Raw genomic sequence first — 27,898 nt, 5'->3', positions numbered from 1 at the left:
TGACTTTTATCCAAGTTGTCGTGGTCACGCCTTCGGGCAGTTATTATTCATGTTACTTACATGTCCAGGGGTCTGATACAACCTCCCAGGTTCCGGTACATCTCAGCCCCTACAACTGAGGCTGCCTCCCGTCAGCTCAGGCCCTCAGTTGTGACATCTTTTTCCTTACACTATTTTCTACTGTTATGTCATTTGCTCTCCCCAGTCTTCTTATCCCTTTCTCAATCCCTGTCTTTCTTCCATGGCTGATTCTTTCTGGGGGTTTTTTTTCTTTATTTCCTCTGCACCTTTTATACTCACTTTCAGCTCTTGGTTAGTTATTTACTCATTTTCACTTCACTGCTACACTCCATTCACATTACTATGTCTCTTTTCTGTAGCATGGTGGGGACCCCAGTGATGTGCATATCCTTTCTCTTGCAACACCAATCAAGCCCTTTCAATAGGTTGGAGGTATGAGCCCACTGAGTCTTCTCTTGTTCAGTAAGCAAAGTAGGACTTCTCCACATCATCTTCTATGCATCTGTAAGGAATGGTTTTTCCTATACTGTTTATCAATGCAATGGCAAACTGTTGCATCATTAATATAAATTTTCTTATTTTATTTTACAAAGTAACTTTGTAAAACAGATTTCTTTGTAAAAGATCTGCTAGATGCCAAGATTAATATACGATACTCTGTGGGTAATTCCAAGTTGATCGCAGCAGGAATTTTGTTAGCAGTTGGACATGGTTTTGCCCAACTGCTAACAAAATTCCCGCTGGCTGCGATCAACTTGGATTTACCCCCCCACCCCCCCTGTGTGATGTCTTTTTCTCTTTTTTGCATGTTACATTCTCAGTATTTTGTATAACTGAATATTGTTTATTAAAATATACTTGCAGAATTTTTTTTCATTAATTTACCTTATGTTTTTATACCCCAAGCCTATGAACTGACTGGGTTCTAAATTGAAAACCTATTTTATGGACTACACTAGAGGTTCACAAACTTTTTTGAAATACAGTGCCATAGAGTGTCAGATTCTTTTCATGGCACCCCTAGGCCAAACGTTTCTTACTGAGAAATTCTGAAGAAAATAATAAATGAAATAAATTGTGTTTATATGTCATCCTTAAATCAGTTATGTGGTAAGGTGCAGGATTCACTTATGTTTGTTCACATATTATATGATTGGAAGCCGCCAGCGCTGGTTTTGCCTATCACATCGCCCATAAATAATTTGAATTTGTCCTGGACCAACAACCCAGGGCACCCATGCAAGTGCCCCCGCACCCAATTTGGGAACCACTGGACAACACAGTTATAGAACACTATATATATATATATATATATATATATATATATATACACACTATATATTTAGGACCTTTCTTTTTAATCCTAGTATGCTCGCATGATTTGGACATAAGTGTAACATTTTGCAATATTATTTAATCACATTCCAAAAATGTATGCATGTCTTCTAAAACATTTTTTATGTAAATATAAATTATAATTGCTTATACCTGTAATTTCAGTGGCCCCATGTTTTTTACTGGAGGTGGCTGGCATGGCTCCTTCACGACAAAAATTTGCTTGGTGAAGTAGGCAGAGCTGACATTGTTGAAGACTGAAACATTGACTGTGTATTCCCCTTCACTGAAAATGGAAGAAGTGATTGAAAGTGCAATTTACAGTTTAAATTGTGTGTTAAACGCTAAATGTAAATATGCGTGCACTTCTATATAAATAAACTAAAGGGTATACTCAGCCCAATTGCTCAATAAAGCCCAGCTACTATATGTGTACAATTGGCTGAACAAGCCACTTTTACATACTGTAGGGCTACATCATTATTTTATTTTTATTTTTTATTTATTAGCAGTTTCTTATATAGCGCAGCATATTCCGTTGCGCTTTACAATTAGAACAACAGTAATAGAACAAAACCGGGTAAAAACAGACAGACATAGAGGTAGGAAGGCCCTGCTCGCAAGCTTACAATCTATAGGGAAATAGGCACTGATACACAAGGATAGATGCTACCTTCTGCATAATGGTCCACCAGAGTGCTAGGTTCTTAATGGGTTGTATGATGATACCCCACAATGTTGGCCAAGGGTCAGGAGGGTGTGAGATTAAAGAAAAACAAAATATGTGATGTTATGTATACTGTATAGAGAGGATGTAATTAGATAGGGAAGCACTGAAGGTTATGTGTGTGGGTCTGGAATTTGATAGACTTGTCTGAAGAGGTGAGTTTTCAGGGAACGTTTAAAGGTTTGAAGACTAGAGATAAGTCTTATTGTGCGTGGGAGGGAATTCCACAGAGTGGGGGAAGCCCGGATAAAGTCCTGTAATTTTGAGTGTGAAGTGAACATCATTGCATTAGGCAAATGACCACACACATACTGTAGAAATAACCATCACAGGTAAATTGTCTGACCAGAAATAATTGTTATCAGGATACATTTCAATCATCTTAGTATCTTTAGTAGTCAGTGGGGCTCCACACACAAGGAGCTTTCAGGCCACTTTGGTCTACAGTGAAAAGTTGCTTAATTTGGTTTTATTATTTATATATATTATTATAATGAATATACTTTGTAGTTATGAAACAAAATATTTTATAGCACGGTATGTAACACAAAAGTAATATAACATTACAGAGGTGTCTTGAGGATACTGGGGGTCATTCTGAGTTGATCGCAGCAGGAACTTTGGCCCTCATTCCGAGTTGTTCGCTCGCTAGACGATTTTCGCAGCAGTGCACACGCTAAGCCGCCGCCCTCTGGGAGTGAATCTTAGCTTAGCAGAATTGCAAACGAAGTATTCGCAATATTGCAAAAAGATTTTTCTTTGCAGTTTCTGAGTAGCTCGAGACTTACTCTTCCAGTGCGATCAGTTCAGTGCTTGTCGTTCCTGGTTTGACGTCACAAACACACCCAGCGTTCACCCAGCCACTCCCCCGTTTCTCCAGCCACTCCCGCGTTTTCCCAGAAACAACAGCGTTTTTTCACACACTCCCATAAAACGGACAGTTTCCGCCCAGAAACACCCACTTCCTGTCAATCACACTACGATCAGCAGAACGAAGAAAAAACCTCGTAATGCCGTGAGTAAAATACCAAACTTCTTAGCAAATTTACTTGGCGCAGCCGCAGTGCGAACATTGCGCATGCGCAGTTAGCGGAAAATCGCACCGATGCGAAGGAAAATAACGAGCGAACAACTCGGAATGAGGGCCCATGTGCACTGCAGGGGAGGCAGATATAACATGTGCAGAGAGAGATAGATTTGGGTGTGGTGAGTTCAATCTGCAATCTAAATTGCAGTGTAAAATTAAAGCAGCCAGTATTTACCCTGCACAGAAACAAAATAACCCACCCAAATCTAACTCTCTCAGCAAATGTTATATCTGCCCCCCCCCCCCCCCCCTTCAGTGCACATGGTTTTGCCCAACTGCTAAAAAATTTCCTGCTGCGATCAGCTTGGAATTACCCCCACTGTACATGGATAGGACCTTGCCTACAATGGTGGTTTACAATTTAAGAGGGAGAAGTTCTTGCAAGACACAAAAGCATGATTCAGATGTGGTTGGAGTAGCAGCTCACTGGCTTATCTATAATGGATGCAAGGTGTGTGGTGCACATGGGCCCCTGGGTCCTGGGGGGACCACATACTGCATATCCTACACCCATTTAATAATACTCACCTGTCCGCCGGCCTGGTGCTGGACACAGAGCTGCAATTATCACTCGGAAAATGGCCACTGTGGTAATTTTTCAGTGATTCACACATGCACAATAGAGATGTCCCTGGGAATGCGTTGCAGGGGCCATGTACCTGGAGACCTGCGCATGCGCAGTAGACTCTGGCACAATGCCAGCCAGAGTCTACTGCACCACAGGAGGGGAGGGGACCCAATCGGAGCCTGCACACACGCCCCCTCCTCTCTTAAAGTGATTCTGAGCAGCTGATGTTCGGTACTGTGCACGTGTAGTACAGGTCTGCGACGCCGTTCACACTACAGCATCAGACAGTCAGTAACTGACAGTCTAATGCCATTTGGGGGCAGGGTGGGAGTGGCAACAGTCTCCATTTCTCCAAACAGAGGCGTGTCTCCGCTGTTATAGGGGAGGGACAAGGCCAGGATCTCCGTCAGAGGGTGGGAGAGAGTTTGATATTTTGAGATTGTATGTTTCATATTAGAGGTGTTGTAATCAACTTTTAATAAAATCTTATAGGATAGAATGCAATTAGGTTGCCATTGGGAAAAACAATCTATATAGTAATTGGCTCAAGTCTGTCCTATCTTCGACAAGCATGCAACCTCTCCCCAATAATGGCTCCCACTGCAGCGACGGGTTGAGACAGACCACTCTTCCTGCAGGAGGACCTCTGACTGTGCTGGGAATGGTAAGTAGCACTATTAGGAATAAAGGTGGGTACACACTATGCGATACGCTCCATGAGCGATATCGCATAGTGTTTTCCCTCCGGGGATGCTGACATAGTGTATACATCACGCCGCAGCCGGCCCAAACATGCAGCAACTGATGATATTGTCAGATTGAGCTGCATGTACAGCAGACAGTGGGGGTCATTAATGGCCACCAGGGGGTCGCTCATAGCATACATACTGTGAGGAGGGTTAAAATGACCAATATTGTTTACAATATCGCCTAGTGTGTATGCACCTTAAGAGAAAAAGATGTGAACTAGGGTCATAATAGAAAAAAACTTATTAATCACAAAGTGAAATGTGGAAGATGATTTATATAAATATAGCTGGCAATAGAATTTTTAAATATTAACATTATAGCTAGGGATGAAGATTAGGAAGTTGGTATGCTCTATTAGAGTCCATGTGCATCTTCACAGAGTTAGTAGCCAAATAATCAAAGTTCTGTACGTGCTGAATTACATAAATCCCACAAGGGGAAAAAAAGAGGTGTTTGTGGGCAACAGCAGCTCCTATCTGCTTGTCAAAGGTGGGCTGCTGCTACCAGACATGGCACCTGCGCAATGAATCTGACAGGCGCTGGGACCAGCGGATGCGTACAAGCTGCATTGGCTGTAGCCCATAAAAGCCGGGTAGGGCTGCCCGAAAGGCAAGGATTGACTTCCTGCTGGAATCACGCTCTCTGATAATCACAGCCTGGTCTGGCAGTCCCACGGGGAGAAAACACCTCTCCCTGGGGCTGCCTGCTGGGGAGTCACTGTCAATCACAGTAGGGATGGCCATCGGTGGGTTAACAATTAATGGTACCATTGATTGATAACCTCAAACATGTTAAATTATCTGCAAAGTAAAAATCGATGGTTTCACTCACAGATGGTCATTCCTGCCTTTCAATTTACTGGACTGTAGGTCAATAATAGCCTGGGGCAGGGCTTCCTGGGTGACGAGGGGCCGAGCTATGCTCTGGTTCCCACGCCTTGTAGAAAAAAAACAACAAAACCACTGGGTAACTTTATACCATCGATGGTGGGAACTGTTTCTGTTTCTCATCCATCGATGATAAAAGTATTTACCATCGGTTGATTCATCAATGGTCGATGACTATCCCTAAGTCACATTGAAGTTAGTGCAGTCATGGACTGCAACTGGCTCACTGAGGCGGCAGATGTAACCTCGGGGGGCTGCAGCCCTGCAGCCCATAGATAAAATCCGCCACTGGTTGTGAGATATCTAAATAGATCTAACCAAATGTTGTTTAAGCTATTTTGCCTGTCAGGATATGTAATAAAATAATTTATATAAAACATTAATAAAAGAGCTCCCATGGCTTCTGTAACAATGATACTCTGCATTGGACCCAGTCTTTTTATGGGACCCCACACCTAGCAGTGACATGCAGTCAAGGTAGGCAAAGCCTCACCTGCAATACTCCAGTACACTCCAGAGTTTTGAGTATAAAAATGATAAGAATAATACAAAGTAGATATTTACAAATGTGTTTTATAATCATTTTTATAGTCAAAACTCACCACCAAATCATATATGTGTGTGTAAATCTGGCTCTGATACTAGCCAATGCCTCACCAACCACTGACCTCGTTGATACCTGGTGATGCCCAATTTAGGAGGACATTTACTAAGCAGTGATAAGAGAGGAGAAGTGAGCCAGTGGAGAAGTTGCCCATGGCAACCAATCAGCACTGAAGTAACATCTATAATTTGCATACTATAAAATGATACAGAGCAGCTGATTGGTTGATGGGGCAACTTCTCAGCTGGCTCACTTCTCCGCTCTTATCACTGCTTAGTAACTGTCCCCATTATTAATGCCAAGTAGTACCGGTGCTTTCCTGGTAGCCTTGGACATTAGTATCAGTTAAATACTGTTACTCAAAATACAAACTGAGCCATTTACCTCACCGCATGTCCTTGGTAGTGCCCTGCTGATGAAATAAAATAGTGTGCCCCTCTGACCATATAACTAATAGTGATCTACTGATAAAATAAATATTAATGGCCAAACTGATCAAATCAAAATAAATTATAGTACTGCTCTTGATTGGCTGGCTATTTGTTAAGTAAAATTAACTTTGCTAATTACTAAATACCAAGAACAAAAAAAATTGCAGGTCCTGGCTGCAGCAAGTCATCTTCACAGTTACGCCCCTTCATTAGGGCGTGGCTATTTTGTTTAAGATTCCTTCCAGAATATGAATGAAAGTATCACATGGATTCAAATATAAGCTTACCTTGTATACACATGTGTGTCATTGTCCTTTCCAAGCCTTTCAGTACCATCTCCAAAGTTCCACCAATGACTAACATTTGTTCCAGAGTTGATTCTGCATAGAAAGCTCACACTGGAGTTTATTAGTACAGAAGAACTGGCGACAAGGCGATTGGGAATGACCCTTCTCTGCACAAATATTGTGTGAACATCAGAGACAAAAGTGCTGACTCGATTTGAAGCTTTAACCACCACATTATACCTTTGATAAAGAAAGAAGAAACTGCATTAAACAAAATGTAGCTGCTTGTCTGTATTAGTTTAGCTGAATGGTTGTTTAACATTTCAGTTATTGCATTTTGTAGAGGTTATTGTTTTACCAAAAGTTACTCAAGTGGCTTAGTCTGACATTATTACAGATTAATTAGTACACTGTACTTATCTAAGGTTCATTATATACAGTAGACCTAATGGGTCATAGGTAGGCCTTAGGGTGGGACCTTAATACTGAAGAAACTGTACACATCTCCGGGGGTTGTGAACACTGCCATTGGTTAGTCTGTGTGTGACGCAAATTTCTGTTGCGGTCATTGCATGAAGAGCATAGTGACACAGGAAGCATTAGGAAATAGAGATGTTGGGAAATGACCTATACTGGAAACCTGAGACACTTCTGACTCTCCCAGAAAACGTTTTTAATATCACCTGCTCCAACCAGTGTACAGGCAGCAAGATAATTTGGTACCTGCCCAGTCATACCATGTTTTATGGTTTCCCCAAACACAGACTGTTATCAATTTATCAATTGATCCTTTCATAGTTGTATTTCCACCTACAGATGTAGCCACACTCATCTAATCTGCAGCTTTACATATCCGTGGCAAGCCAGGCGCAGCAAGCGTGCACGCGACAAGGAAGTGTGCGTATGTCTAAGTACGCGCACCCATAGAAATACATGAGTGGGGTACTAAGACGCACGCGCATAGACGCAGCGTGTGCCTGTGTGGTCATGCCACAGGCTGGATGAGTGTGGCTTCATCTGTACACTGCAAAACATTTACATTTGTCGCTTTAAAAATAGCTATGGAGGGGGAGTGTGAATGAAAGGACCGATAAGAAGATACAGTCCCCACAATTGTAGCTTCTGATATCTCTTTTAGTATGGCCCCTCACTCAGCGGATGGCGGTCACAAGGTCGATATGAGTTAGGTTGACCTACATTGGGTCGACCACATTTGGTCGACATGGTCACTAGGTCGACGTGTGTTAGGTCGACATGGAAAATGTCGACATGAGTTTTTCACATTTTTTTTTACATTTCTTGACCTTTTTCATACTTAACGATACACGTGGACTACAATTGGGAACGGTAACCTGTGCCGAGCGCAGTGGAAGCGGAGCGAGGCACTGTGCTTCACTCGCCATGCGAGGGGTCACGGTGCACTAATTGGGGCTCCTCGTCACTTTTCAAAGAAATCAACACCAAATAAAGTCATAAAAACCATGTCAACCTTTTTCCATGTCGACCCTGCACATGTGGACCTAATGATCATGTGGACCTAATGCATGTCGACCAAACGTGGTTGACCCAATGTATGTCGACCTAACTCATGTCGACCTAATGAACCACACCCCACTCAGCAGTTTCACATAATGCTGGGCTGTGAGATGAACCATAGGATCTATGGAAAAATGACAGCATGGAGCAGTCTGGCGAGAGGTAGGAGCAGATAAGTGGTAACACACATTTATTAAATAACACTTTAGTGTAAACCAAATTGCGGGGAGGTGTAGCCATGCTGGATTTTAAATTGGGCATGTTTCTCATGTTCTTATTAGTAACAATAAATAAACAAAACATTTGGGGGGACACTTTTCTTCTACAAACACTTTCTTAAGATGTACTTTAAAGTTTACATTGTTGATTAAATGTGGTACAATTTGTTTTTAAGCTCATGAATATCATTAATGCATGTGTTAAGTGCGTTTCCTCTCCGAAAACTGCAGCTGGGCCAGGCTAAAACTGGAGAGGCCATACCTACAAGAGGCAGGAAAGCTTAAGTATTAATCAGTTTTTTGATGGACAGCGAAATCTGTCCCAGAAAAGACTGGGATCCTGCAAAAGGCAAAGCAATGTACAGTAGCTGAGTGGGAGAGAGCCCAACGAGGCTATGAAGAGCCAGACCAATGGCCATACCTTGCAGTAGCAGAATGGCATTTGAGAGACTTCAGCCCATTGATAGAGAGGGCTGAAGCAGTGAATGGGGCCTAGGCAGTTTATTATTTTCTGATGATTTATGCTGATATTAAAGCATCATTTACCTATTTAAAGCTAGACAAGCTGTATGGTGACCCTTATAGATCCCCCAAACACTGTTCTGCCAATTCTAGCAGAGTGAAATTCCCCAGATTATTACAATGTATATCAGCACCTATAGTATTTTTTTAATATAAATATTTAATGACCTGGTATTGTCATATTGCCATTCTATAACTGTTTTATCAGTTCATCCTTTTAAAGCTATATTACCATATGTGTACATTTCTTTTTACATTTGCATCTTTAAAATAGGGGCGTGTGAACTGAAGCAGTAATAAGAAGACGTATGACTAAATGTAATAGCCTCTGGGTTCCTGAGGTGCGTCTATGATTTATGGGGGCCATTTAGACCCTCACTTTACAGAGTAACCCAATGCCGGTTTTCAGCATGGGGTGTGAGATGAACACAGAGCCCAGGGAAAAATGCTTGCATGGAGCAATCCTTGTACTCTTCTGAGAAAAATACAGATTTATTAAACAATATTCAAGTTTTTTTGATATACTGAATCATGGTGAGATGTAGACATGCTGGATACAAATCATGGTTCATATGCGTTCTGTATTATCCTAGCTATTATTATCAGCAAACTATAGATAAACAACATATTTTTGTTGACCATTTGGCATAGCCATAACTAGGGGTGTATGAGCAGTGCCATCACACAGAGCGCAGTGCACTGGGGTGGCACTATTGCTGTCTCACAGTCCCTGCATATGGTTATCAGTAAGCCTGGATTGCCGGCAGCCCGCAGCATCCTTGTACGTTCTAGACACGCATACTGCAGCCTGTACAGCCCCACCCACCCCTATTGAGTATGCTCCTGGCAGTGCTGTTGTTCCCGACAGCTGATGGCCCCAGTCCCCTTGGCATGATGTCATGCTTTCAGGAGGCATGACCAGCACAGGGCATTGTAAAAACCTGCTATGGTGCTGCCATTTGGTTCTTGTGAACACTTTTGCAGGGTGAACGGTATATTGCTAATTAAATCTGGTACAATTTTTTTACATTTCATGAATATCATTAATAAATGTATTACGTGCCTGTTTGCTTGGGTGAATCGTTTAATTATACTTCTTCTATTTGCTCTCTCTGGTAATCTGCCATCAAACTGCCAGACAAAGTGCAAAGGTCCATGTTCTTCAGTCACTGCCGTAAAATTGATGTACATGTCCGTTGAAAAGACTGTTCCATTGGTAAAAATGTAAACTGCTAAAACAAAAAAACAACAACAAGTTTTGCAAGCCAAAATGGTTTTATACAGCACCATCCAGAAATCTACATGTACTTGACTTGGTGCCACAAGTTTGTCTAACAAGTATCAGGCATCAGCTACAGTTGCATTCTACATTCTGAGGGACTGGTTTAGAGTTGCAGACAAGTCAGCCGCATATGCCACATTGTGTGCTCAAAGAGGACTGGTTTACCTGGTAATGTTTTATCAGTCACTATTCATCATGTGAACACTGCTGTAATGTCAACCTGGTCTCAATATTGTCTTCAGCGACAGAGTCATCTGATGGCAGTATTTTGGTAAGTACTCTCCCCTTATCCCTAACCCCAACACCTAACCCTGTCACTAGTGGCTAAACCTAACACCCTCCCTGCAGCTTAACCCTAACATGCCCCTAGTCCCTAACCCTAATGTCGACATTCAGAGAAAGAATGTCGGCATTTCACGTATTGACATTTCACATTCTGAACATGTCGACATGGTATCTGTCGACATTTCAACTTTGGTGGCATCATAACTGTCAACATTGTGAATGCCGACCTTATGACTGTATCCCATTGAGTAGACACAGCAGGAGGCTAGAAGCCATAACTTGCAGTAAGCATGCACTATGGTTCCGATATATGACAAATAATGATTAATGAAGACTGAACATGAGGCCTTAATGTCATGACAATATGAGAATGTGGAACCCTCCAGACATGGAGGCTCTTTATATACAGTATCCCACCACCAACACCACCACAAACTTATTTCCCCATTGCATGTGATTGATTGATTGATTGATTGATTGATTGATTGATTGATATTATCAACAATCAAGGTCATCCTATGTAAATTATAAATATCAATATAATGTCTGGCAATAAAATAATTTTTCAATAAACAAAGTATTAATAGATCTATTTAGAAAAGCATTGAATAAGAACATGAAATATATGAAATCAATGTGCTATTGATATACAGTAGGCAATGACAAACAAGGAATATATGGCACAGAAATAGCATGGTGCACACCTTTCTGTCTGGGCAAGACGTTTACAAACTTCCAGGCTTCTTGCCTTCCCATTTCATTCCAAGCTGTGACAGTAATGTTATAACTTGCAGTAGTGGGAAACTTGTAAGTAATCGCAGGTCCTGAACAAATTATAAAAATAAAATGGTTTGCATTATGTTTTCAAACTATTCATCAATAAAGATAGATGTAATAATATTATTCATTTACAGTAGTCTTGCCTTCACAGCAGTAGGTGATTTGATCCCCCATGTTCCACATGTATGACAAATTAGTGCAGGCTGTGAGAGTTGTGCTGAATAAAACTGATTCATCTTCATGTATACTACTGGAATTCATCACCACTGACAAGCCAGATGGGGCTACTGGTTCACAGTAAGGACCGATCTCTTCAGTGGTGTTAAATAATGCTGCAGCTCTAACAATATTATCACCAACTAATAAAAGGGAAATAAAACATTAACATTATGTATCACAGACATTCTTCAATATAAATTCAGTATAAGAAAAAAGTTGATACCATACAAGAGCAACAATCCAAAATCATATTCTCTATTTTAAAGAAAGCTATCAGATGGGTGTGGTTGTTTTGGCCAGCTGCTACAGTATGTGCCTCTGGTCGATATCCGGATGATAGACAGACAGTGTCTAGTTAGACTGTCAATAGATAGACACCATATGTTAGACAGACATTAGGTCAACGGGGTCAAAAGTTCGACATGAAAAAGGTAGACAGTACAAAAGGTCGACATGAAAAAGGTAGACAGTACAAAAGGGATGCCTTTCTACAATTTGGGTCCCAGATGACAAAACTATCCACACAAACCACAAAAATGCAAAAAAAAAATGGTGTCGACCTTTTTTGAGTCAACCATTTTCATGTCGACCTTTTGACCCTGTTGATCTTTTGACCCTGTCAACCTAACGTCTGTCTAACATGTTGTGTCTATCTATTGACTGTCTAACTAGACTAGGGGTGGGCAACATGCAGCCCGCGGGCCGGATGCGGCCCGCGGTCCGATCGTGCCTGGCCCGCTGTGCCCCACCAGAGTGCAATGACAAGCGGCCCAACAGGCCGCTTGTCATTGCACTGCTCTCAGACGCGGCGCCGCTGAGGAAATCCCGGTCACGTCACAGGGTCAGCTGACCGTGATTTCCTCTGTTACCATGCGCGCGCTGGGCGGCACGGGGGGCGGGCACTGCAGTGAGCAGGAGCGGCGGCTGAGTGAGGAGAAGAAGCGGTGGCCAGCGAGCGGGAGCAGGAGAGGCCACATCAGCAGCGACTCCAGGCGGCAGCAGCAGCAGCGCGGATCATCGGACAGTGGGGATCGTCTGCCACTGTGACAAACAGGTAAACCCCCTGTCCAGCCAGCCCCTGGATCAGCGCTTCAGCTGCCATATAGGTTTAGGGGTGGGGAGGCCGCGGAGTTAAAATCTGCAATATGGGTTTAGGGGAGGGAGGAGGGGGAGGGACTGTCTGCCATAATATGTAAAAAAGTGGGACGCTGTCTGCCGTAATGTGTAAAAAGGGGGACGATGTCTGCCGTAATGTGTAAAAAGGGGGACGATGTCTGCCGTAATGTGTAAAAAGGGGGACGATGTCTGCCGTAATGTGTAAAAACGGGGGCACTGTCTGCTGTAATGTGTAAAAAGGGGGACGATGTCCGCCGTAATGTGTAAAAAGGGGGACGATGTCTGCCGTAATGTGTAAAAAGGGGGACGATGTCTGCCGTAATGTGTAAAAACGGGGGCACTGTCTGCTGTAATGTGTAAAAAGGGGGACAATGTCTGTCGTAATGTGTAAAAAGGGGGACGATGTCTGCCGTAATGTGTAAAAACGGGGGCGCTGTCTGCTGCAATGTGTAAAAAGGGGACGCTGTCTGCTGTAATGTGTAAAAAGGGGACGCTGTCTTCCGTAATGTGTAAAAAGGGTACGCTATCTGCTGTAATGTGTAAAAAAAAAAGGGCACGCTGCCTGCCGTAATGTGTAAAAAGGGGACTCTTTTTGAGTATTTTGTGTGTGGCCCTCGAATATTCGCTGGAAGTGTTAAGCGGCCCCCCAGCTGAAATAATTGCCCACCCCTGAACTAGACACGGTCTATCTATCATCCCACACCCCCTCTGATCTGCCCCTATTTTTCCTGTTTCATGACATATAAACACCTGTGAAACATTTTTTTTATCTTTGCTAACATTTAAATATAATTTCCATGGACAATTTGCTGCACAGTGACGGTATCTATATACTTTATACATAGAGAAACAAAAAACATCAAAGTGGAAGTGTTGCCATAGCAACCAACAGGTTAAAAGTGATACTAGCTATCAGGGCCGGTGCTAGGGTGTTCGGCGCCCTCCTGCAAACTATAAATTTGCACCCTCCCATACTTTACAAAGGCACAGCGTGCGTCAGAAAAAGGGGTGTGGTCTCACAAGGAATGGGTGTGGCCACACAATAGTACCCCCATTTAAATTTATGCCACACAGTAGCACAATCGTGTTCACATTACACAGCAAGTAGTAGTGCCGCTTAGACACATAATGCCCATAGTAGTAGTGCCCTGTATACACAATGCTCATAGTAGCAGCGCCCCTTATACCCAGGGGCAAACGCAGGATTTGTAAGGGGGGGTTTCCAAATATGCCATATGATTACTGTATATATGTGTATGCGCATATATATATATATATATATATATAAACAGCAGCTAGGTCCGGCTCTCCCATTAATCCGGATCAATGCGCTGGGTGCCCTCACAAGAATAAAATAGACAGCAAGCGGTGCGGCACTCCTAGCGGCTAATACAAACTGGCTGTCAAGTCCTTGGTGCAGACAACGTTTCAATGCGGTTTATTGCATTTTCATCAGGTCGAAATGCAATAAACCGCATTGAAACGTTGTCTGCACCAAGGACTTGACTGCCAGTTTGTATTAGCCGCTTGGAGTGCCGCACCGCTTGCTGTATGTATATATATATATATATATATATATATATATACAGTAAACTATAGATAGATACATAGATAGACTATAGATCTAGATGGAAGTTGGATACATAGATAGATAGATATAGTATATATATATACAGGTTGAGTATCCCATATCCAAATATTCCGAAATACGGACTTTTTTGAGTGAGAGTGAGATAGTGAAACCTTTGTTTTCTGATTGCTCAATGTACACAAACTTTGTTAATACACAAAGTTATTAAAAATATTGTATTAAATGACCTTTAGGCTGTGTGTATAAGGTGTATATGAAACATAAATGAATTGTGTGAATGTAGACACACTTTGTTTAATGCACAAAGTTACAAAAAATATTGGCTAAAATGACCTTCAGGCTGTGTGTATAAGGTGTATATGTAACATAAATGCATTCTGTGTTTAGATTTAGGTCCCATCACCATGATATCTCATTATGGTATGCAATTATTCCAAAATACGGAAAAATCCCATATCCAAAATACCTCTGGTCCCAAGCATTTTGGATAAGGGATACTCAACCTGTATATATATATATATATATATATATATATATATATATATATATATATGTACAGTGTGTGTGTGTACATATATATATATATATATATATCACCCACAGGCAACTTGCAGCCATGACTACAAATTGATGTGCATTTACTATAGAAAATTAAACTTGAACAAACTAGGGGGGTAATTCCAAGTTGATCGCAGCAGGAATTTTGTTAGCAGTTGGGCAAAACCATGTGCACTGCAGGGGAGGCAGATATAACATGTGCAGAGAGAGTTAGATTTGGGTGGGGTGTGTTCAATCTGCAATCTAATTTGCAGTATAAAAATAAAGCAGCCAGTATTTACCCTGCACAGAAATAAAATAACCCACCCAAATCTAACTCTTTCTGCACATGTTATATCTGCCTCCCCTGCAGTGCACATGGTTTTGCCCAACTGCTAACAAAATTCCTGCTGCGATCAACACAGAATTACCCCCTATATACACACTCACACACTCACATTAATACAATTACATACTGTACATACACACTCGTCATAAACACTCAGCTGCACCTCCACTGGAAGCTCTCTGACAGGCACACTTCTCTCTACCTTCTACATCATTATAATGTAGCCAGAGCCGGATTAAGGGGGGTGCCCTGGGTGTATGTACCCCGGGCCCCCCTTTTTAAAAGGGCCCCCTGCAGCCCCGCCACCGTCCACAGATCGGATGCCAGCGCCGGCGTTTTGATGATGTAGAGGGGACCTCTGAGAGCCAGGACAGCCGTCGCGCAGCTGCCTTCACAGCATGTGGCACCTCCGCGGCCGCACCATCTCTGATCTGCGGTACTGTGCTCCCGGCTCTCCAGTGTACTGACAGACGCTGGTGCGGCCGTGGCCGCGCCACAGGCTGTGAAGGCGGCTAGGCGACGGCTGTCCCGGCTCCCCTCTGCATCATCAAAACGCTGGCGCCGGGTTGTAAGGGTCTACACAGGCAGGACAGCGGAGCGACAGCTCAGCTGTCCAATAATCTGTGAAGACATGCGGTGGGCTCGCAGGCTGCAGGCCAGAAACTATGAGGAGGCCTGTGAAATGAGGGGTTGTGTGGAGCTGGCCAGTGGAGAGTTTTGGAGAGACAGCAGCATGCCAGGAAAGCAGAAAAAAAGTAAGGCTGGCTATACTAAGTTTAGCTTCTGGATTTCATTATGTATATATACTCAAGGAAGATGCGGCACTCTGGGCTTGAATAATTTCCACAAAACTCCGATATTTTGCAGCAACGTTTCAGTAGACACACCTACTGTCGTCAGGCTTTAATAAAGAATAAAACATAATGTACATACCTTTATAGTCACCCTGTGTGCATTCCCGCCGGCTCATGCTGGGACCACTCACCCGCCGAGCCGCATGGAAGATGACGTCATCGTCAACCGACGGCGCCGTGCAATTGACACCCATCACCATAACAACCAAGCTCGTATGCAGTAAACAAAATCGTTAGCTGTAAACATATAATAGATAATAGAAATAACATCCTAAGCATATAATTGTACTTGTCTTTTACTCTATTGCATTAAGCACGTGTATGCTAGGAATATTTTGCATTGTTTTGCCTTATATAAAATTATTTTAAACTGTTTATACCTACTATTTATCACTGGCCACAAGTGAGTTACGGCACCTTTATTATTTCAGGAAACATGAATAAGAAATCATTTCATTAAGGCCCCTGGGATATATTACCCCTAGCCGCATAATCCATTTTGTTTCCAATTGTATTAATTTCGCTCCTCTATTGCCTCCTCTTATATCACTCAGCACACAGTCTATCATCCTATATCTGATGCTGTGTACTGGATGTTTGAACTGAGCAAAATGCCGAGCAACAGGCTGCTCACTATCACCTGTGTCCAAGGCATTGCGGATGGCTGACCTATGAGCTGCCATCCTTTCTTTAAATTTTCGCTCGGTTTTGCCTATGTAGCTCAAGCCACACGGGCAGATAATCTGATAAATAACAAACATCGAATTGCAAGTAAATTGATGTTGAATGGGGATTTTTTGCCCAGTGTGCGGATGATTAAAAAAGTTTCCTGCAAGAAGGAATTGACATGTTACACATGTGCATTTAATATTGCCTAGTTTTGTAACCTGTGGCAAAAAAGATTTTTTGCCTTTATGTTCTCTCTTAAGTTTTGCGACATCAGTTTTCACTAGTAAATCACGAAGATTTTGACCTCGTGAATAACACGGCATTAATCTAGTTTTTCCCAGATGTAAATTATTATCTGAACTAATAATTGGCCAGTATTTTTTGGAAATAGAATTAATTTGTGGTGATTTCACATTAAATTTATTCACCCATGGTAAGACCGATTGATCCCCCTTCATTTTCTTATTAGTAGTAAGTAATGTGTCTCTGTCTAAGGCCATTACTTTATTTTTTGATGTTTTTAATGCTTTTAAAGAATATCCTCTGTCAACCAATTTATCAATTAAGGAATCAATTTGTTGCTCTGCTAATTTGCTATTACTATTGATCCGTCTGATTCGAATCATCTGTGAATAAGGGAGTCCTCTTGTCATTGATTTTGGATGACAACTAGTGGCATGAAGGAGTTGCTGTTTATCCATAGGTTTTGTAAACACAGTAGTGGTCAGGACGGAGTTCTTGACTTGTATATTAACGTCTATGTAACATGTCAATTCCTTCTTGCAGGAAACTTTTTTAATCATCCGCACACTGGGCAAAAAATCCCCATTCAACATCAATTTACTTGCAATTCGATGTTTGTTATTTATCAGATTATCTGCCCGTGTGGCTTGAGCTACATAGGCAAAAACGAGCGAAAATTTAAAGAAAGGATGGCAGCTCATAGGTCAGCCATCCGCAATGCCTTGGACACAGGTGATAGTGAGCAGCCTGTTGCTCGGCATTTTGCTCAGTTCAAACATCCAGTACACAGCATCAGATATAGGATGATAGACTGTGTGCTGAGTGATATAAGAGGAGGCAATAGAGGAGCGAAATTAATACAATTGGAAACAAAATGGATTATGCGGCTAGGGGTAATATATCCCAGGGGCCTTAATGAAATGATTTCTTATTCATGTTTCCTGAAATAATAAAGGTGCCGTAACTCACTTGTGGCCAGTGATAAATAGTAGGTATAAACAGTTTAAAATAATTTTATATAAGGCAAAACAATGCAAAATATTCCTAGCATACACGTGCTTAATGCAATAGAGTAAAAGACAAGTACAATTATATGCTTAGGATGTTATTTCTATTATATGTTTACAGCTAACGATTTTGTTTACTGCATACGAGCTTGGTTGTTATGGTGATGGGTGTCAATTGCACGGCGCCGTCGGTTGACGATGACGTCATCTTCCATGCGGCTCGGCGGGTGAGTGGTCCCAGCATGAGCCGGCGGGAATGCACACAGGGTGACTATAAAGGTATGTACATTATGTTTTATTCTTTATTAAAGCCTGACGACAGTAGGTGTGTCTACTGAAACGTTGCTGCAAAATATCGGAGTTTTGTGGAAATTATTCAAGCCCAGAGTGCCGCATCTTCCTTGAGTATATTCATCCTTTATGATGGCACCGGCTGCAGATAAGCATTTGTATTGGGAGTGCCAGACCTTGCATTGAATATTATGTATATATATATATATATATATATGTGTGTGTGTATATATATATATATATATATATATATATAAAATGTATTCCCCAGTGCAGTCCAGCACTCTCCTCCCCACCTGGATGCCGGCTCTGGTGCCCTCCTAAAGGGTGTTTGCTGCCAAAATATGTCCAGAAAAGAAGGCGGCACTCGGAGACTTGTAGAATGTGTGTTGTTTTCTTGAAGAAGGAGGTGCGACCCCCGAAACGTTGATTAAACACATGCTGTTCTGATTCACCTTATTCTACAAGTCTCCAAGTGCCGCCTTCTTTTCTGGAGATATATATATATATATATATATATAATACATTTTAGATTTTAGGGCCCCCCTGTCTGAAGTACCCCGGGCCCCCTGAGGCCTTAATCCAGCTCTGAATGTAGCCGGATGCCCACCACTCCGGAACGCAGTTCACTTGATTGCCCGCTATCAGCTGCAGCTGCCGCCGCTACAGTTGACCTGCGGCTCCCCCCCAGCTCAGTCATTTCCTGTGCACTGGATAGCACAGAGAGCGCTCGTGCGCAGAGCTCTGGCTGAGGAGCTGTCCGGCGGCAGCTCCGATCATGGCTGCGGCAAACGCTGTCTCCATCTCCCCCAAAGAAATATTTCAGACCATCAGGGTACTTAGAAACCCCCACTGTGTGCGCTACTGATACCTAATGCCCATAGTAGCAGCGCCCCTTATACGTAATGCCCATAGTACCAGCGCCCCTTATACGTAGTGCCCATAGTAGTAGCGCTCCTTATATGTAATGCCCATAGTAGTAGCGCCCCTTATACGTAATGTCCATAGTAGTAGCGCTCCTTATATGTAATGCCCATAGTAGCAGTGCCCCTTATACGTAATTCCCATAGTAGTAGCATTGCTTAAACACATAATGCCCACAATAGTAGCGACCCATATACATAATGCCCATAGTAGTAGCGCAGTTTTTATGTAATGCCCATAGTAGCAGTGCTGCTTATACGTAATTCCCATAGTAGTAGTGGTGCTGCTTATACGTAATTCCCATAGTAGTAGTGGCGTTTTTACGTAATGACTATAGTAGTAGAGCCACTTATACGTAATGCCCATAGTAGTAGTGCCGCTTTTACATAATACCCATAGTAGCAGTGCCGCTTATACATAATGCCCATAGTAGCAGCGCATTACATATAAGTGCAATATTTGGCCATTACATATAAGTGCCCTTATATGTAATGCCCAAAGTAGTAGTGCCGCTTTTACGTAATGCCCATAGTAGTAGTGTCACTTTTACATAATGCCCATAGTACCAGTGTAGCAGTACCGCTTATACGCAATGCCCATAGTAGTAGCGCCGTTTTTCTGTAATGCCCATAGTAGTAATGCCGCTTATACCTAATTCCCATAGTAGTAGCGCCTTTTTATGTAATTTCCATAGTAGCAGTGCTCCTTTTACGTAATGCCCATAGTAGTAGCGCCGCTTAAATATAATGCTCTCAGTAGTAGTGCCCCATATATGTAATGCCTATAGTAGTAACGCCGTTTTTACGTAATGCCCATAGTAGTAGTGCCGCTTATACGCTTATACATAATGCCCATAGCAGTAGTGCCGTTTTTACGTAATGTCCATAGTAGCAGTGCTCCTTTTACGTAATGCCCATAGTAGCAGTGCTGCTTATATGCAGTGCCCATAGTAGTAGCGCCCCATATACGTAATGCCCATAGTAGTAGTAGTGTCACTTTTACATAATGCCCATAGTACCAGTGTAGCAGTACCGCTTATACGCAATGCCCATAGTAGTAGCGCCGTTTTTCTGTAATGCCCATAGTAGTAATGCGGCTTATACCTAATTCCCATAGTAGTAGCGCCTTTTTATGTAATTTCCATAGTAGCAGTGCTCCTTTTACGTAATGCCCATAGTAGTAGCGCCGCTTAAATATAATGCCCTCAGTAGTAGTGCCCCATATATGTAATGCCTATAGTAGTAACGCCGTTTTTACGTAATGCCCATAGTAGTAGTGCCGCTTATACGCTTATACATAATGCCCATAGCAGTAGTGCCGTTTTTACGTAATGTCCATAGTAGCAGTGCTCCTTTTACGTAATGCCCATAGTAGCAGTGCTGCTTATATGCAATGCCCATAGTAGTAGCGCCCCATATACGTAATGCCCATAGTAGTAGTGGCGCTTTTATGTAATGCCCATAGCAGTAGTGCTGCTTCTATGTAATGCCCATAGTTGTAGCGCCGCTTTTACATAATGCCCATAGTAGTAGCGCCATTTTTACGTAAACGTATGCACGCAACGCCCACACACACACATACATACACACACACATACATACACACACACACAAATACATATACACACACACACATTGTCTCTCTCACTCACTCTCTTTCCCTTCACTTACCTAACAGTCTGGCTGGCCATCTCATCAGCTCATCAGCAGCAGCAGCAGCCTGGTCCCGTATAGGTCCACCCCCTCAGTCTCGTGTAGCCACACCTCCTTTTTGGCTCCAGAAACAATCCCGCTGTCATAGGGGAGGGGAGGCTCCAAACTGCCGGCGCTGCTGTCTGTCATATAGGGGGTCATTCAGATCTGATCGCTGGGCTGCGTTTTTTGCTGTCCTGCGATCAGATAGTCGCTACCTACAGGGGGAGGGGGAAATCGCTGTGCAAGTGTTCAACTGCTTCGTTAGCAGAGTTGCACAAAAATCAGTTTGTGCAGTCTCTGTGCAGCCCAGGACTTACTCAGCCGCTGCGATTGAATCTTCCTGATCGGGGCTGGAGCTGACGTCAGACACCCTCCCTCAAAACGCCTGAGCCCTCCTGCGTTTTTCCAGACACTCCCGGAAAACGGTCAGTTGCCACCCACGAACGGCCTCTTCCTGTCAATCTCCTTGCGAACGCACGTGCGACTGGATCCTTCGCACCATCCCGTCGCAGGGCACCGATCTCCGAAGCAGCCATCCATCACGCCGGCGCAGTGCGGCTCAGACGCATGCGCAGTATGGATCTGATCGGACGCTGTGCGAAAATGCACAGCAGAAATCAGATCTGAATTACCCCCATAGTGTGATAGGCACAGCAGCCGGCAGCAGGGGGGACAGGGTGGACCAGCAGCGGGGTTGCAGAGCAGGGACAGCGCCTCTCCAGACTGGCTCCTACCTGCTCTGCATCCCCTTGCTGAGCGGGTAGTGCAGGGCCTGGCTAGAATATAATTGTTGGGCTATGGGCAACACTTCTTTTTTATTTGAAAGAAGTTTTAGTAAATCTACTCTCCAACCACTGAATTAATGTCAACTTGCACACAATAGGGCATCATTTAGAATTTTAAGTATATCTGTATTAGTGGATTTCTATTTTATAAAAATGATATCTAACTACAATGCTGTAAAGCAACTTGCTCCAATCAGATTATGACTAGCATAGTCCTACTGTAAAATAGTTCTCCTATTTCTATTTATTTACCATATTTTTTAAAGCGTTTTACAGAACTGACAAACTACAAAAATTAGTAGCACAAGAGCCTGTAGATGGATTATCATGCATTTAGTGGTGTAATGACATCTGAACATACCTGTAGGTTTCTCCATTAAAGTTTCCAAATACCCTTTTCGAATTTGGTCAGGCTGAAGGTTTATGTTGGCATTATTACTGTAAGGACCGGAACTGGTGAAAATGGCTACCATTTCTTTACCATCTCCATATGGCAAACATATAGGTTCCGTACATCTGAATAAATACCAAATAAGAAAATAAAGTCACTTAAATCCAATGCATTCAGGTTGTTGCCTGGATAGCTAGGAGACTGTACAGTGCTGTGTTTAGGTTCCATCATCCATTAGGTAGTAAGGATGTACATGTGGCACATTTCTTATCCTTTTGTCTGCATGTGGGCAGGCTCAAACTGTAAAAAGTGGTAGGCAGAACAAAGCAGCCTGTATTTATATACACTTAATTACAAATATTTCTATGTCAATCCCACATGCAGTTTTAGAGGAGGATCTACTTTAGGTACAACATATCCTATAAATGCTAGTTCATTACTACAAATTAGTGAATTAAACATCAAATGGTACAATATGGATCGAATTACAGTACATCTATATATATAAAAATGGATGTGTGTGTGTATGTATGTTCCAGCATAAATCATATGACTTACAATCTGGGGGGGAAAAACTGTGGGAGTAAGACACACCTAGAACCCCTAGGGGTATGGGTGGGAAAGGGGTGACATGTAAAAATCCATAGTTTTCAGCATAACTCTGGAATGGCTGGAGCAATTTACACAGAGACACATATGGGTAGGGGCAGAGGTACCCCCATGTAAGGGCAGTCGCACCCACGGGTAGGGGCAGAGGCACACACAGGTAGGGGCACAGGGACCCATGTGTAAGGGCAGAGGCACCCACGAGTAGGGGCAGAGACACACATGGGTAGGGGTAGAGGCACCCACGGGTTGGGGCAGAGGCACACATGGGTAGGGGCAGAGGCACCCACAGGTAAGGATAGAGGCACACACAGGTAAGGGCAGAGGCACACACGGTTAGAGTCAGAGGCACACATGGGTAGGGGCAGAGGGTAGGGGATGAGGCACCCACAGGTAAGGATAGAGGCACACACAGGCAGAGGCACCCATGGGTAAGGGCAGAGGCACACACGGGTAGGGGCAGAGGCACCCACAGGTAAGGATAGAGGCACACACGGGTAGGGACAGAGGCACACACAGGTAGGGGCAGAGGCACACACGGGTAGGGTCATAGGCATACGGGTAGGAGCAGAGGCACCTACGGGTAAGGGCAAATGCACACCCAGGTAGGGGCAGAGGCATACTTTAGTGTAGAAACTAAGGGCCCTTTGACATAGAGTCAGCCTGCAAGCCTAACTTATTTAACATACAGTGGGCGGAACTTGGCCTGTCATCCCAGAATTTACAGCACTGAGCAGGGCAGCATCAGAGGCGGGACGGGGCAAAGAAGGAGGCGGATTATTCTCCTCAGCACCAGCATTTTAACAGCATCAATCCGGTGAAGCCCAGAGGTGCAGCCTGACAAAGATTGGCATTATTCTTTAAATTCCGTAGCGAAGCACAGGTATTCAGCTAGTCGACAATAAAATAAACAATAAGGCAAAGTAGCTAACTACGTACTGTATATATTTCTTATTTAGCACTGCACGTTAGACAAGCACAATATAATTATCTAGGTGTACATTTATAGTTTTCATTGTTATTGTAGATTGTATTCATTTTTGTAGCATTAAGTGAGAAAGTGCTTGAATAATAATTAGATCCATGAAATATTCTCCCGTTGGCACAAAAGCAGTTTGACTCATTTATTCGAATGATAAATTTAAAGCTAAAATATAAGAAAAAGAAAACATTATATTAAGATTATGTAAATATAATAATGAAGAATCAATAAAAAAAAAAAAACATGTTAGGTTAGCTAGACTTGGGATACTTTCTACCGGGAATCGGTTAAAATACCGCCAGTCGGGATCCCGGCAGTCACAATGCTGATGCCAGAATCCAAACAGGCTATGAAATGCCACCATCCACGACACCCACAGAGGGAGAATATAACTTGTGGCGAGCGCAGTGAGCCACCGTGCCCACAGCGCGATGAGCGCCTCGAACCCGCAAGGGTCTTTCTAGCGCTCGCTCACTACTGGCATACTGCTGGCGGAGATGCTGCTGTTGGTATACCGCTGGTAATCGCCCGAGTAATAATACAGGACCTTGGTCACACTCAGGAGCTAATTTTCCTTTATATAATTCTACTGTCTTCTGCACAAAAGACACTACAAGACAACAATCACTGTATGCATAGCAAACAACTCATCAGTCAATGCAATTCCACATAAACACTTAAATCTTCTAACAAATTAATAATGAATATGACTATCGTTATTCCCAATATTTATTAAGGCCAATATGTAATAGCAATATATTTCAGGACCCCTGGCCTTGTGTATGTTCAGTTTTGAATGTATCCACTTTATTGCAGTGCACAGAAGACAATAAGGTTTACTAATTACACTAAGGGTCAGATTCAATTTAACACGAGTTGCTATCAGCAGCTCACATTGGGGGTCATTCAGACCTGATCGATCGCTAGCTTTTTTTGCAGCGGTGCGATCGGGTCTGAACTGCGCATGCGTATCCTCCACAATGTGCAGACGCGTCGGCCGCCGGACAGTGATGGATTTAACATAGAAAGCAATCACACCTGTGATTGCAAGAAGATTGACAGGAAGAGGCCATTTGTGGATGTCAACTGACCGTTTCTAGGGAGTGTCCGGAAAAACGCAGGCATGCCCAGCCGTTTGGAGGGAGGATTCCTGACGTCAGCTCCAGGCCGAATCATTGCAGCGACTGAGTAAGTTCTGAGTTGTGCAGAGACTGCACAAACTTTTGTTTGTGCAGCGATCTGCGCGCGATCAGGTCTGAATCACCCCCATTGTGCATTATCTGCCAGCTATAGTAGGCAGATCCTGTTCACAGATTCATAGACTGCAGGCAGAATCTGCCTCCTACAGTAAACGCACGGAAGCTACCATCACCCATTGGTTTCTGCGTCTAATTGAATCTGGCCCTTATGTAAGTTTACTATGGAAGGAGTTAATAAGTTCACATGTTCTGTGCTAAACGTGGAATAGGTGCACAAGTGTTGTTATTTTGCAGTGAAGTATAAGAATGTTGGGGGTAATTCTGAGTTGATCGCAGCAGCAAGTTTGTTAGCAATTGGGCAAAACCATGTGCACTGCAGGGGAGGCAGATATAACATTTGCAGAGAGAGTTAGATTTGGGTGGGTTATAGTGTTTCTGTGCATGGTAAATACTGGCTGCTTTATTTTTACACTGCAAATTAGATTTCACTTTGAATACACCCCACCCACATCTAACTCTCTCTGCACATGTTATATCTGCCCCTCCTGCAGTGCACATGGTTTTGGCCAACTGCTAACAAATTTGCTGCTACGATCAAATCAGAATTAGGCCCGTTAATTTGTTTTGTGAGATCAAATTATTTAAGGACGAGTGTAATTTATCTTTAGCAAATACCTAAAATGTGCTAAGGACCAGTCCCACTCATCATTAGCACTGAAGAACTTCTGGTAAGAAACTATTTACCAGTCCCCCACTGTTAGCTACTGTTGGTGGGGCACAGGGAAGAGGTAGGAGAATGATGATGTAATTGCACAAATTTATGCTGACATCACTGGGGAGGCAAGGGGACTTAGGGGTCTATTTACTAAGCCTTAGACAGAGATAAAGTCGCTGGAAATAAAGGGCCTAATTCAGATCAGATCGCAGCAGCAAATTAGTTAGCAGTTGGGCAAAACCATGTGCACTGCGGAAGGGGGGGGGCAGATATAACATATACAGAGAGAGTTAGATTTGGGTGGGGTGTGTTCAAACTGAAATCTAAATTGCAGTGTAAAATGAAGCAGGCAGTATTTACCCCACACAGAAACAAAATAACCCACCCAAATCTAACTCTCTCTGCACATGTTATATCTGCCCCCCCTGCAGTGCACATGGTTTTGCCCAACTGCTAACAAATTTGCTGCTGTGATCAACTCTGAATTACCCCCAAAGTACTAGCCAATCGGCTCCTAACTGTCATTTTTCAAACACATTCTGTGACATGACAGTTAGGAGCCGATTGGCTGGTACTTTATCTCCAGCGACTTTATCTTCATCCAAGGCTTAGTACATAGACCCCTTAGTCTGTAAAATAATGCAGAGTCAATCAGCACAGTCTCCTTGTGCATCGTAGCCACATTGCGCTGCATCATAATTATAATTTTGATCTGCATTTTTGTCAAAAAATGAAGCAAAAAATATGCCCTGACGCTAGAAGATTCTCAGGCGACCTAACGTGCCAAGAGGGACTGTTTGTCATGACTGCAGTAAAGATGTATGAGGACATACCTGTACGTTTTGGATCATTTAGTTCATGAAGCTGGCCAGACGCTATGCGTCTCATGTGTTCTGCACCATTGCCTTTGGCTGCGCACAAGGAGGCAGTTCTCAGTGTTGTGGTCTCCGGAGTGCACCTATCACAGACAGCTGTCACACCCTCTATTATCATAAATTGGGAACTCACCAGGCAATCAGTCCTACAATGTGATTACATTCTGTGCAGTTAGACAGTGTTAATCTTACTTGTGTATTTGATACCTGTTACCAACTCTTAGCCCATTCTTCTACACATCTTGATTACTGACCTGCTCTGTTCACCTGGACTCCTGCTTGTGCTGTGTTGTGGATTTCTGAGTACCGACCTAGCTTGCTTACCTGGACTTGTCCATCATATATACTGCGCTGCTCTGACCTGTCTTTTCTCACCCTTTTGGCTCTCCCTCCGCAGTACCCTCAGCCTAGTGTGCACGTAAAGGGGAAGGCACACAGCATTGGTCTGTTCAGAATCTGGACTCATAGTTTTTGTGTTACTAGCACTCTGCTCATTTCATGAGTACCAGGTACCAGTACTACAGTACGCTGCCACAGTCTGGAAGCACCTCCAGACTCTACCTACTGTATATATCATTCTTTTTCTGTCTGCCTCAGTTATATGTGTTCCTGTATATGGAAAATTATTCTCTCTCCACCAACCTTCAGCTATTCCAGCCACAGTCAGAACTGCCCAGTGGACCCAGTTCCCTCCCAAAAACAAATATCGAACCAGACACCATCACATTCATTATTTTCTTCAATGTATTAATGAGAAAACATTATTGATAAGAAACTGGCTAAATAATGGAGTTGCTAAGAATGTTTAAAATCACCCAAACATACTTTGGGGCGATGTAGTTGCCATTCCTATGGTCAAGATGCTGGTGCAAACCTCAGAATCCCGACAGTCAGCATCTCTAACGTAAGTATGAGGAGGGGGGTTAGGCAGAAGGAAGGTCGGGGGCAAGTTAGGTTTAGGCAGTAGAGATAGTTAGGGTTAGGCTGCAGGAGGAGAGGGTTAGGGTTAGGCTGCAGGAGGGGAGGGTTAGGCTGCGGGTAGGGAGGGTTAGGGGCATGTTATGGGATAGGGTTAGCATACTAACCTAAATGTGTCGGGATTATAACTGTCAGGACGCCGCTGACAGTATTCTGACCTCCGGCATCCTGTACCCAACCCCACTTTTAGCATATACACTGCTCAAAAAAATAAAGGGAACACTTAAACAATACAATGTAACTCCAAGTCAATCACACTTCTGTGAAATCAAACTGTCCACTTAGGAAACAACACTGATTGACAATCAATTTCACATGCTGTTGTGCAAATGGAATAGAAAACAGGTGAAAATTATAGGCAATTAGCAAGACACCCCCAATAAAGGAGTTGTTCTGCAGGTGGTGACCACAGACCACTTCTCAGCGCCTATGCTTTTTGGCTGATGATTTGGTCACTTTTGAAAGCTGGCGGTGCTTTCACTCTAGTGGTAGCATGAGACGGAGTCTACAACCCACACAAGTGGCTCAGGTAGTGCAGCTCATCCAGGATGGC

At 43.1% G+C, this 27,898-nt stretch overlaps 1 protein-coding gene across 2 annotated transcripts in view; it reads right to left on the bottom strand.

The window, feature by feature from the left end:
* PKD1L1 (polycystin 1 like 1, transient receptor potential channel interacting) overlaps positions 1–27,898 on the bottom strand; it is a 608,224-nt gene that overhangs the window by 516,798 nt on the left and 63,528 nt on the right. The window contains exons 3-8 of one of the 2 annotated variants that reach the window (XM_063922691.1): positions 21,961–22,115; positions 11,464–11,679; positions 11,245–11,364; positions 10,037–10,205; positions 6,698–6,937; positions 1,510–1,642 (exon numbers count right to left, since the gene is read on the bottom strand). In XM_063922691.1, the coding sequence (XP_063778761.1) occupies positions 1,510–1,642; positions 6,698–6,937; positions 10,037–10,205; positions 11,245–11,364; positions 11,464–11,679; positions 21,961–22,115 (1,033 nt within the window). The remainder of the gene's footprint in view (positions 1–1,509; positions 1,643–6,697; positions 6,938–10,036; positions 10,206–11,244; positions 11,365–11,463; positions 11,680–21,960; positions 22,116–27,898) is intronic. The other variant, XM_063922693.1, reaches the window with a different exon arrangement.

Source organism: Pseudophryne corroboree, chromosome 5 (assembly GCF_028390025.1).
Source record: "Pseudophryne corroboree isolate aPseCor3 chromosome 5, aPseCor3.hap2, whole genome shotgun sequence".
NCBI classification, from domain to species: Eukaryota; Metazoa; Chordata; class Amphibia; order Anura; family Myobatrachidae; genus Pseudophryne; species Pseudophryne corroboree.
Note: the sequence above shows the minus strand (reverse complement) of the source record. Positions and strands in the feature narration are given on the sequence as shown.